At 42.5% G+C, this 13,484-nt stretch overlaps 1 protein-coding gene across 4 annotated transcripts in view; it reads right to left on the reverse strand.

The window, feature by feature from the left end:
- ETV6 (ETS variant transcription factor 6) overlaps positions 1-13,484 on the reverse strand; it is a 129,516-nt gene that overhangs the window by 12,584 nt on the left and 103,448 nt on the right. For all 4 annotated transcript variants that reach the window (XM_014880562.2, XM_014880552.2, XM_088164841.1 and 1 more), the window contains exon 5: positions 11,107-11,649. In XM_014880562.2, coding sequence (XP_014736048.1) covers positions 11,107-11,649 — 543 coding nt within the window. The remainder of the gene's footprint in view (positions 1-11,106; positions 11,650-13,484) is intronic.

Genomic DNA, 13,484 nt, shown 5'->3' on the forward strand with positions numbered 1-13,484 from the left:
CACTGAGCACACAGTTATCTTGGAGCAGCTGATGCTTTGGAGCACATTTTAGTTATGTATGAGCTCAGCTTGCACAGGATCTAAAGCAGCTTGTCTTCATTCTAGTTTCACTTGGGACACCTTTAGGAATTTGAGAACAGGCACTCAAGGGTTTTTTGTTTGTTTTTAACCACAAATGGTTGCCCTACATATCTTTCTCTGCAGATTGCACAGTAAAAAATACAAGGTCCTGGAGGATTCTCCCTGACTGACAGAGGATCAGCAATTAAATAATCTACCAGTAGAGACCATCTTTAATAGGACATTACAGACAATGAGTTGAGGCTACCTAGTAACTCTCTTAAGAGACTGTAATGAACTTGGATTATAGCAGAGCTCATCTGCAAGGCTGTGAAACTGGTCAAAACCCAAGAAGGGGCAATACTAGAAAACGCTTTTAACAGGAGCTTCTCACTAGGAAAAGAGGCACCTCCATAAAAGGCTGCTGGAGATGATAGACAATGTGCGTACACAAGGTGGGATTCTTGGGGCTGCCCTGTCTCAGCCTAGCAAGTAGGACTTTGATGATCCTTGTGGGTGGCTTCCAATTCAGGATGCTCTATGATTCTATGATACAGAAAGTTGCATTCCCCAGGAAGGTCAAAAATGTGATGTGTATTTTTAGGAAGGACAGAGGAAATGAAGAGAAGGACTTGTACGTGGATGGTTGTTTTGTAAATGTCAATCATTTGTATGAGGAAAGTCTGGATGGTGGAAATGACTCCATGAAGACTCAGTCTCTTCCTTGGCTGTCAGAAGGCCTCCAAAGGAGCTGCTGCACGAGGGGACTCTCCACAGGGTGTGTGCTGGCTAGTGAGTAATATCAAGAAAGCACATGGATGCTGCTGAGGCCAAGCAAGTTACAAAGTGTGCGAGATTCAGTCGGGGAGTTGAGTCAGGGCTGGTGCCTAAATTGTTTGGGCATTCTGCGATTTCCTGCCTTTTGGCTAAAATAAGCTTACTTAGAAAGCTACTATGCCTCCCTAGCACAGGGAAACATCATTTCCCCCTAGCACACACAGATTTTTTTTTCAAGTGAACTCAGATGGTTGAACTTTGTACAGTCTGCAGCTACAGAGATTCAGCTGTGGATAGAGCTGGGATTGAGAGGCTTTAAGGTGATGTAGCCAGAGTGGGAAGGTGGTGAATGGCCCAGCAACGTGGAAAGGGCTCCTAAACACGGGCACTTCCATGCCCTACTATTTTCTCAGTTGTAATACTAAGCAAGTCTGAACTATGTAATTAGCTGGGAATTAGGGCAAACTGCAGCTTCAAATGGAGAAGTATGGCTACAACTTTCCTCCTGCAGATAATGCTTCTAGAGGGACTTTTATAGTTATGCACAAGGTAGTGATAAGGTGTAGAGTACTTAGCTAGTTCTCAAATTGTCTGCCATAAGCACTGCCCTACATGTGCAAGAGGCAGCAGTTTCTCAGTCCTGCTAATAAAAACCATGTTATTATTAATTGATTAGGCACAGTCTTCTGAATACACACCTAAAGAATACTGGCATATAAATACTTCCTAATAGCTATATGATAGTAATAAATATCCCTTGGAATTGAAATACCATCTCAGAATGATCTGTAAATGAAACATTATGGATCTTAGGTTCCTAGTATTTTGATATTTGTCTAGCCATTACAAATGACTTCTCCAGTATCATTTGGCCAAGGTCATCTTCATGTTACAGTGGTGAGAGATCTCGCATCTGTACTCCATAGGACTAAATAATGCTGTTAACAATACAGGCATATGAATGCTAAAGACCTCTTTTGTTCAGGATATAACATTCCCCTGCACTGAAATATTACTTAAAGCACACACTGTATCTGAGTCCTCTATTGTTTAAATGAGGCCCATGGTGCAGAGCTGGCCCTCTTCATGTAGCAGCTACCAAAACCCTCCCATAACCGCAGAAATGTTTTGCGAGACCCACCCACATCTTGTGCTGAAGAGCATTATATAAAAAGTGTTTGATCTGGCTGATGATTGCCTTGGAACCCAACATGGCTCCACACAGGAAGAGATGCCAAAGGAACATTGTCATAGTCCCTCTGACATCAGCTGAGGCCTTACCCCTTGCTGTGTAGGTTAGCCTAAAATCCCTCCAGCATGATATCATTTGACTTAAATGGTTCTGTGATTTCTACCAGCTGAAGAGTTCTCCCAAGCTTGGCCCCCTTTATTTTACAAGGTGATTTGTGCAACTGCATTTGTTCAGAGTGAAGCAAACAATGGCTGATCACAACTGAAACTAATGAACAGAGCCCTCGAAGTTCTCTGGCACTCTGGTTTCTTTAAGTACACCTGAAGTGTGTGTGAAGATAACATGGTGATGCTCATGGTGTTCAAATTATGAACTGATGCAATTCACAGTCACTGGAACTGGGGAAGGGCTTTGATCCCAGAAAGTCTCTGACCTTGGGAATGCCACTGGCAGAGTCCTGGGAATGGTGTGACTGTAGAGTTTCCTTAACAGACCTGCTGCAGGAGTGTTATGCTATGCTGATATACAATCCAGCCTCAAGATCTATCCATGACATATTCATTTTAGCAGGCAAAAACAAAAGAACAAAGCAACCAAGTCCCATGGTTAAGGGTTCAAATGGCTCTAAGGCCTGGGAGAACACTGACCGGTCCTGAGATGGAACATCCGGGTCATCAATGTATGTTAATCCATGTCCAGGTCACTGAGGGAAAATAGTTTCCTTTCTGTGAGTGTTGCTGCTGGAAGCAGGATGGTAAGCTGGTACAGTAAAGCCAATGTTTTTTGTGGAGAAACCTCTTGACAGACAACTGTTTGTTCAGCTCAGTAAATTCAAGCTGGGGCTGAGTAAAGAGGTTGCCAGATCACACAATACAACAGTTGTATGTTTCTTCTGTCTTGTACCCAAACGCTGAGTGGGAGATCAGGCAGAAGTAGAGCAGAAACCTGAGACTGTCATGCTGCTAACAGTTGTGCTGTGAGGTTGCAAAAATAACACAGCAAGATGAGGCCAAGCTCTGTCTTTGGCAATAAAAATTTGTACAGGGAAGGAGGATCCAAAATATACCTCATGTGGTTGTAGAAAAGAGCACTGAAATCACAACGAATATGTAATAGATGGGTCACAGACCATTTGATAAAGACTTTGAAAGCTGAAGACTGTTGTATTAAAAACAGTCTTTTTTGTTCCTGTCCTCCTCTCCTGCTCCATTCCCACATCCCCACCAAATAGATGGGCATTTTCAGTATCATCTTCAAGTGGTGTTTTTTTGCTCCACCACAATGGTAGAAGACTCCTGCTAAAGAAACCTCTCTGATTCTCCTGTGGCTTTTCCTCAGCTTTACTGCTCATGAAAGGCAATGACTGGAAAAGAAATTCAACATCTGCCTGTTTACATGCACTTCTTACAAACACCTCACAACCTCTTTGACATCAGAAAACTGGCCAAACACATTAATAATGGGAATTTAACAATTAAGAATGACGTTTTATCTTCAGAATTGTCCTTTAGAGAAGCTGGCAAAAGAAGGAATGACTTTAATGCAGCAAAAGCATTCCCAGAAAGGGCAGTAATTTTTAACCCCTCAATGTGAGAATCCCTACTATCTTCTGACAGTTCAGTCTTGGGTTTAGACTTCTGTATTTTTTCAAGAGCAGCAAATCATTGTCTGTAATAGACTGCTCCCTATGAACCTGACTTCTATGTTCTCTCAGAAAGCCCAGAGTACTGTGGGAGGTGTGAGCATGACTGGAGAACACAGCTGTTGGTGTGTTACCAGTTAGTCCCTCCTGAAGGGACTTCATAAGCCATAAACTGGTGATTTCTGATGGGTCCCTTGCCAAAAACTGAGATGTGACCTCCCCTTCTTTGAGTTCAAACTCCACATTGAGACATGGTCAAATTCTCCCTTCCCTTCCCTTCCCTTCCCTTCCCTTCCCTTCCCTTCCCTTCCCTTCCCTTCCCTTCCCTTCCCTTCCCTTCCCTTCCCTTCCCAGATGGAAAACAGCCTTACCAGTTTAATGGTTTGCATTTGAATTAATATAAACTGATGTGCGTTGCTTGTAAGTGATTGGTATTAAAGCCAGACTTAAATAGGCCTGCCTCTGGAGACAGTGTAGTGTCAACACTGTAAACAAACAGTGTGCTCTCCTGGTTTAACTAAGAGGATTCAAAGTGATCCAAGTCTGCTTTGTAGAAGAAAATCTGAATTACTGAAACAACTCTAGCCTGAAAGAAGTGTGCAGTATACATGGAAAATAAGGGATCTGTTTTCATTAAAAGGCAAGTTTCTTAAAAGACTGTAACATCCTGCTGACCCCAGTGGATGCTTAAGGTTCTCTGAATACACTTATCTGTCTAGCCATGGGTGCTGCAGTACAGTAATGAGAAAAATGAAATCTAAATGACTGAGCTTTCCCTGTGGCTTGGTCAGTCCTGGCTTCTGAGTAGACCTGAACAAGCCCTGACTGCAATTTCTGCTCCTGTAACTGTGCAGCGAGAATGGAGCTGTGAAGCGAGACACCACAGAAAATCTACAACCACCTAGCCAAGCCATTGCTATTCAGCCATTGTTTGAGCTTGAGTGTCATTAGTTAAATTGGCAGGGAAGGCCCACTTTAATGCTGAAATTAATTGTTAATGCCATGTTAAGAAGACTCTCAAGGTTATAATGAAAACTCCTATGAATATGAGCTCTATGAGCTTGACTCTTATCCACACTTCAGTCTCTTCAGCAGTCTGGTTTTCCACAGGGGCTCCAAGAGACACGGCATGTAGTGGAAATGTAAAAGTGTACATGACTGCAAGAGCAAGTGATGAAACAAGGCCAGTGACATTATCATTGTCATATGCAAATAGGAGTGACAGGCCAGCATTACACCAGGATTCTCATGTTCTTGCAAGGCTCCAATCTGTCAGCATGAGCTGCTGCCCTACAGGAAGGAAGATCAATTCCCTGGAAAACAACTGCTGAACCCCTACTACTTACAACTTAGAATTGCCAAAGTGAACAACTGTCTTTGCTTTCTCTAGGTTGCCAGTCTGTAACTTGAAATTGCTCAGCTGCTGTGACCATCTTGTCAAAGTTGCCCCCCAAAGTCTGTCTGCCACCCACATCCTGCTGGGTTCATGACTCATGACAGTGGAGAAGACAGCTTTGGCAGTCCTAGGTGGGTACACAGGTAGACTCCTATGGAATTAACAATGTTATGTGCTGTCCTGGAGATCAGCTGCATGTTTGATACACCCCAGATATGGTTTGCCCTCCTGGCTGTCAGGGCACACTGCTGACTCCTGCTGAGCCTGGTGCTGACCAGCATCCTGCAGGGATAGTCCCCAGACATTCCTCTTCCCATTTATATTTGTGCCCAGCACTGCTCCACCGAAGGTGCAGAATCTATCAGTTGGATTTGTCAGATTTCATCCCATGGATCAGAGCCCAATGCTCCAATCTATACCGACCCCTCTCCAAGGCGTCTTGTCCCTCAGTAGAGTCAACAGCATCTCCTCACTTTGGTACCATCAGTAAAATTGCTAAAGGTGCATTCAATTTCTGCATCCAGATTGCTGATAAATACATTGATCAGGACTGTCCCTAGAACTGAGCCCTGGGGAACAGCCCTGTGGAACATTGCCAGCCAGATGTGGCTCCATTCACTACAACCCTCTGAGCCATGCCCTTAAGATAGTTCTTTACCCAGTGCACTGGGAACTCGCCCATCCCACAGCTATGCAACTCGACCCTGCTGTGAGGGGCAGTACGAAAAGCCTCCCTAAAATGCAAAACAACTATACCCACCACCTTCCCTCAATCCACTAGGGGGCTGTTCTTAACATACTAAGATAGCAAATTAGTTAAATGGGATTTACCTTTGTGGTTGACTGTGCTTGATGTCTGCATTATTCTTTAAATGCCTTTCAATAGTACCAGTATTAACTTTTTCATCATTTTTTCCAGCCTTCTGTGAGGGCTAATGGTATCAGTTACAAAACCTGTAACTTCTAAGTTGTGCTTCGATGCTGCTTTTTACCCTCTTCACTACAGAGGCATAATTTTCTTTGCCTCCTTTCCCACCCTCCCTCCCTACCATTCAGCACATGCCATTGAAAAGTAACTGTGCCTGTACAGCTGATTTTTACAGAAAGAAAAAGAAACGAATGTGTTGTAACACATTATAAATAATAAATGAATGTGGTGCATTTGCACAAAGGATTTTGCTCTGGTATGTGACTTTAAAAAACTTAAAAGATCATCCTACAATGTGACGTAAATGTCCCATGGAATATCTGGAGCAGGGGTGGGCACTGGGGCTCTGGTCCTAGTAGTTAAGTAGTGAGGAGACACTGCTGTGGTGCAGTGGTTTGAAGCTTGGTGTCTTTTGATGTTTAAGCTCTAAAAGTCTATTGTTACAAATCTGACAGCTCAATCAGCTGAGTTTATCTTATCCTCATTTAAAAGCTTTCCAGCCCAACTCCAGAGTATAAATAGGAAAAAGTACCAGTTGATTTGCACTTTTTTAAAGCACTGTATTTGTGAAAGGGGTATTCCACTGTCCTCGCCTGTCTTTTCGCCTCCCACACAAGTAATTATTTCAAACAAAGGAGGGGAATCCATGATTCTGTTCCCCCTCCAAACTCTGTCCCCATACAAAACAATCAAACCCCTTTGGAAGACCTCCCCATGCTCAGAGCCCACGCCCATCCCAAGAGCTGTTTTGTAGATTTTAGCAGAATGTGAGTCATTCATAGCTGATGTGCTCTTACCATGGGACTGCATTTTTGGTTTCAGCCATCAGACTGTTTTTACTGAGATGACATTTTCACACGCCTTGCCACAGATCCATGAGGTTCATGCTATGTTCCTGTACTCTCAGGATGTGTGGCACACTGAGAGGCTGAGGTAAACCAGGAGCAAGTCTGGAGGCAGCTCTCTGTCACGACTTTGGCAGGGTAAGAATCTTGTCTATCCTCATTCCAACAGCAGTCAAGGGCTTTATGGCCCTAACCAGTACAGTGGTAGACAATGTGCCTCCCAACAGTTTCAACATTGCCAGGCTTTTTCTCAGACTTCTGAAGGAGAAGAAACAAATCTGGCAGCTCATGAAGTCAGATACAGACCAGTTGCTAAGGTAACCCAGCTGATAAGAGCAGCACGCTGATAGATAACATCAGGCACAGGACTCACCTGCCTTTAGATTTCAGCATGCTGTGATTAGTGAACAAGCCTTTCAGTCCCAGACCTGGTACAGAAAAAGACACTGGGAGCTGGAAATCTCAGGGACCTGCTCAGCAATGGATTTCCCCTCACAAGAAATATCCAGAATTGTATTAATGAGTTTTAAGTGACTGAATCAAAAGTGAGGTAAATACCACCATGTCATTAGCTTAATTTGGGTGTTTCTAAGACAATCTCTATGAGATAAAGGTTAGGATGAAACCAACCCTGTTATAGATTGATAGTCCCATGACTGCCTCTTGCACCTTGGGGAAGTACCTTTTACAAGATATCAAAGCCCTAAAATGCTTGATAACAAAACCTTCGCAGTCAGAGGTTCATGGGGAGTAGAATTTCCAGTCTGCAGAAGGGCTAATGTGAGGTGCCCCTCTTGATTTAAATTGCAATTAAAAAAAAAAAAAAATAAAAGAAAAGAAAAGAGAAAAAAAGGTATCTATTTTCACCCCCCCAAGATATCCTTGGAGACGGTTTGTGGAGAATCAAGATCGACTACCGAAAAAAAGTCAGAGCTAAAAGTAAGCCATATATAGAATTCCTGCTTGCTAGAGTCCAAGTTAGGACCTGACTAACAAAAGTGTTGTTGCTTTGAATGAGAAGTTCCAGTAAAAAAACCTCTCCATTACACTGCTCTGCTGAACTGCCCTTTTGATGTACTTTTAATATTTTTACATGCTGTTAACTAGATGACTACTGATGCCTGAATTACTTAGTTTATCCCTTGCCTGGTGTCTTTGCAGAGGATGCTAACCTGTTTCTTGGTCATTTCAACATGATGACCTCCAGTTCTCCAGACAAAGTTACACAAAAGACTTGCACATATTGTGTTGCGAAGATAGCTAACCATAATTTTCAAAATCAACTCTAGCCAATGATGAATAATATATGTGACCTTAATGACTAATATAAAGATGCTTTATGCCTCTGGCTTTGCTAGGAAAGTGTGAATTGGCCTTAGATGAAAAGATAATAAGACCTTCAACTTGAAATCCTTTGCTGTAAAAGAGAAAGTGCTTTACCAGTAAAATTAATATTATGAAAAATGGTATTACATAAAAAGGTAGGAAAGTTTAGTCACCCACTGAGTAGAGGTCATTACTTTGCCTGACAGAAAGTCCAGAGCTGTATTGATCAACCTCCTAAAAAGAGTGTATTTGTTTATAGCAGCAAGAAAAAACATTGTTTTCTTTCTCAGCACCAACTAATTGCAAGCTGCATTTAAAAACACACTCAATCTACAAGTAAACAGATTCATGAGGCTGTGAGGTGTCTTAAGTCCAAGGAAAATTCTTTCTACAACATAAAACATCTGAGCTGGGAACAGAAGACGTTCTGGAGCACAGCCTAAAGTTTTAGTGAGCAGCCTACCAGGTTTCCCTAGTAGCTCCTCATCACTCTCTCTCCTGAAAATCACCTGCATGCAAGTGGTTAAGCCATAGAAAATCAAGGCTTTTCTCACCAGTGTAAACAGTTGAGTACTTAGCTCTGGCAGTGGACTATTGATAAAACTTTTCATTGCCCAACCCATCAGTCATTCTCATCAAGAAAATGGAATTAATGCCAGTGATTTCTAAAAAGTCCCTTTAAAGAACAGATCTTTATATATTTATACATTGATGTACATTTGCAGCTTAAGAGCCACGTCTCACACCTTTCATGGTCTCTCTCACACTGAAATGGTGAGCATGGTTGGTCAAGCACTTCCATGCTAAACTATGGCAGTAAAGGTAAGGACACTGAGATGAAAAATACATTTATGATGACAAAAAAGAAGTGAAATCACTTATTGGCAAGAGCTGTGAGATGGGTGGAAAGCAGACAGAAAGGTACTTTCTTTCTAGAAGCCTAAGTATGCTGCCATTGAATTCAACAGCTCCAGTGAAGTTGACTTCAGGCACGAGGCACTGACTGTCTAAATGCTTGGTAGTAATCTAGTTTTTATCACCTTTAAATTAGTTGTGAACTCCTTAGAGGGTGTCTCTACAGTTCAGAGGCCATTACAATCCAACCAGAGGAGCAGTAGCTTGTGCCTGTACAGCAAATGAGGCATATGAGATTTTACAATTAAAGGACTCGGGCACTGATGGAAGTATGCTGGCCAATTTATCAGCAGAAATCTAATCAATCTAACCATGAGCTCTGTAATTCCCCAACCCTGGGCCATAAAACACTGCCCTCATCTGAACCAAATGCTTGAACACACTCCAGGTTTTCCTGGCATGAAATATTTCACCAGCTATTTCAGGTATGCCACTCTTGCTTGTGGGTCTCAGTGAAGCCATGGGCCTGCAAGAGAAAGCACCTAAGTCTGCAGGTATAGCCTTTGGATAACATTTTTAATGGCTATACATACTTGCTAAGCAACTGTGTGAGGCCCAGATTTCCAAGGGCTTGGGCTCTGTATGCCCTGCAAACAACATAGGGATGGAAAAGACATGAGGATTACTGGGTCTAGTATCACTGGACCCATTGCACAATGTGCAGAAACCAAAGATTCCCAGCTATGTAAGAAAACTCCTGAGTTTAAAGTAAAAGAATTACACCACCACATACTCTCTGTACTTTTTCTTACATTTACCTCAGACTAGAGTTATTCTTAAAGAATGCTTTCTTCTGGAAAATAAAAGAGATCTTGATCTCCCAACAACACTTTGTGGGAAGGACATCTCCAGTGATGCAACCAGTAGGCTATTTTCTCTGCCATAACTTTAAGTAAATTTATTAACTTGCTGGGAATTTGGTGGGTAATAAAAGTCAAAAGGAGAGAGACAAATGTCAGCCAGACAAAACTGCCAAAGGATTAATTTCTGTAACTCATCTTTCTGTTAGTGAAAGGATCATGGTCCTTGCTGTGCTTGATCTTGACTAGATAGTAAGATATGTATTTTTGGAATTTGAAGTGGTAAATCTCAAGAAAATAGAAAATCTTCCTCATTAAAGCTGAGTCAGCATCACATCTGTAACACACTTAAGGCATATAAGGACAAAAAAGAACAAGGTGTTTGTAGCTCTGTGGACATCTGTAATACCCCACAGGAGCTGGGGATCACATTAGGTCACTGCTGACACAACTGCATGGAATCTTTCTGGGTGTGGTGTGTATTTACATCTCTCAAAAGAAATTGGTTACTGGGGCATCCAGTGTATTTCTGAAGTGGTTGGATTCCCCTTCCCCCTCTCCTTATTTACAATTCCCTTTGGAGTACAAGAAACATTTTCTGTAACCTCAGCCTCCTCATTCAGCTGTTGTGATGTCAGTTATTTACAATAACAAAAGTGAGACAATGCCTGTGGTTTGTGTGGGACAAAGCCAACCTTGTTCCTGTAAAAAGGGACAATCCTGATGTGAGAAGCCCAGGAAAGGCTATGAAGTAGGACTCCGGTATTTCATCAGTCCTGCCAGCTTCATAATGGGCTTGACACTGCATTATTTCAAAGGCCACTGACAGAGGGTTTCTTCCTTTCCACAGGATTGGACACTAATGTGACTAGAACTCTTAGAAAACTCTCTCTTTGCAGAACAAGGCTTCAGAGATAGATATCTTGGGAAATGAATGGATTCCTAGTGGGTGGACAGGCAGCAAATGTCAGGATGCAAATGTTTCAATACCAGTTACATCTTCTGTGGTCACAGGCAAGTCATTCTGAACCTCTGCTTACCTGTCATGAAAGTTGTTTATTAATATTGCACTGCGTAAGCTACAGATGTAGTGAAACTTGCAGAATGCCAGTAAACTCTTGATGTCACAGAGTAGCAAAAGGAAAGAAGAAACTCTTAAAACAAAGCATGGTTAGTTATGAATGAAGAGCATCAACTTTGGTGTAGCCTAGAGAATGTCCCTTACCTGCTATCCTGCCGATTGGCATCGCGTGGTCCTCGGGAGGGGAGACAGACACCATGATGTGGTTCATATAAGCTAACTCTTCTCGGTGGGACAGGTTGATGGGCTTGACCTCCCTGTGCAGCCCATCCTCAGACAACCTCGGTGGTTTGAAATCGGAGTGCCTGGGGTTCAGTATCAAAGGATGCATGATAGGGCTGGGCATCAGCTGGATGACCCTGGTGTTCTCCTGCCGAGGGCTGCAGGGCTTCTGGAGCACCTCGGAAGGAGGCGGGCAGTGGTTATTTTCTATCGGGGACACTGAGAGAGGATAGGGCTCCTGCTGGTTGTTCTCATGCTGGTGCCTCGTCCCTGGCACCCTGTCGGCCGGGGACAGGCGACGGAAGGTGCTGTCCATGGGGGACTTCAGTGGCCGCTGGTCGGGGTCTGGTGATGGACGGTGGTTGTTGGTGATGGGTGACCGTGAGCGATGCAACAGTTCAATGGTTGGGGGGTTGTGGTGGACTGCTTCTGCAGATGGCCTCGAAGGTCTCTGCACAAAGCTATCTGTGGAGAAAGAAAAATACAGACTGTCTATATTGTGATCAAGGTATAGGATCTATTGCTGACAGCTTGCAAATATTTTTTATTTGTGTACCCTATAGATGCCCAGAAAAGTATTGCATAAATGCAGATAGTTATTATTTCTACACAAAATTAAAACAGTGAAAACAATCTCCCTCCACCACCATGTAACCACAGTTCCTTGGGAAACACACTAAGAGAAATGCCATTTTGAGAAGCTGACAGAACACTTGTGAAGACAGTAAGATCTGATTTAACTGTACTAACTGTGTTTCTGTGCAATTTTTTTGAAACTTATCTCTTGCCATTCATGTCTCTCCATATCATTCCTCTTACTACCATGATGAGCACTGTAAGGTAGAAGGGAAAGAAAATAGGGGAAATGTCTCCAGGAAAATACTGGGTATTAAGTTTTAGATGGTAGAGGCTAAGGTCAAGGTAGAGAATAACTCAGTCTGAAATATGAACTGGGTTGTTTAAAAACTCTCCTGGTAGGAAGCTCTTTATGGAACTCTACATTATACCCCTGCCTTGATTTTATTAGGATGTTACATCTTCATAAGGATATTTTCATCTTTTTTTATTTAGTCCATGGTGTCTGCTGATGGATTGTCCCATATAAGCTCTTATATGTCTTCAGCAGGAGGACTTCTAGCACCACTTTTGCATGAACACACTTTCCCAGCTGTGATGCTTAACAGTAGTAAGGAGATAAACCACTAACAATCCTCACACAAAATTAAAATTTTTGCCAGTGCAAACTTTCAGGTTAGCTAAGGCCATCAATTTTGACTTGGGAAACTACTGACAAAGAGGAAAGTACCACCAGAGCTACAGTGACTAACAGGTTTTTATCAGAAAAACAAAGATCAAATTTCAGTGCTGTTTGTTGAAAGCCTTGGGTGATGACAGAAGGAAACTTCTGGGTACGTGTCAACAACTGAAACAAGTAGCTGCGTATTTGAGGTTGCCTCTTTGTTCAATCCATTTTCTCTGAACACTAAATGATTCTCTTGCTCTCTTGCCAAGGTAGTGATAGCTGTTTGAAGACCTTGTCAAGGTGAAGACTAAAGGGCTCCTGCTGCTCTGGAACCCAGGCAGGCATCAGGAGATGGATCAGCATATACCCAGGGAAAGGCCCGAACAGGAAAAGCTCAAGTCCTGAGAAAATGTAGTGGCAGGCAGTGACACAGCATCTGCACAAGAACACTTAAGTCTACAGGAAAACCTGAAATTTTAGGCAGAACCTACATTACTCTAGAATACTTATTAAACACACCTGTGGTCCCAGACAAGAAAAATGCATTTGTAGGGCTATTCAAGATACTCACAATGGAACAGCTGGAGGACATGGAACTCCAGAGCTATATACTGTGCTTGCTTAAAACCAAACAGTTTTAAATACAATCTGGCCAGCAAATGTGGGATAGCCCAAATGAAGATCAAAAAGGAAAAACTTACAACTGTACCCACCTCTGTGGCTGTCTTTCCTTAAAGTCTCCTTTCTTTGCCAAAACAGAAAGAAAATTAATTCCCAAATTTTACTCAGTGTCCTAACTTCTACAGACCACCCACTCCCATCACTGTACATTCAAATGCATTGTGCTCATTCTTGGCCTGTAAATATAGACTAGAATATTGTGTTGTTTGTCCTATTTATTTAATGTCTTGGCTGAAGGGAGCAACTATCGTTAAAATAGAAAGGAATGCCCTGCTGTACTTTTCACCAAGCTCTCTGTAAATATCAGTTGGCTCTGACAAACTCCAAACAGAAGTGGTCCTACCTGTCTTCCAAACCATGGTGAAACTGAACCTAG

Source organism: Sturnus vulgaris, chromosome 5, assembly GCF_052056855.1.
Source record: "Sturnus vulgaris isolate bStuVul1 chromosome 5, bStuVul1.hap1, whole genome shotgun sequence".
NCBI classification, from domain to species: Eukaryota; Metazoa; Chordata; class Aves; order Passeriformes; family Sturnidae; genus Sturnus; species Sturnus vulgaris.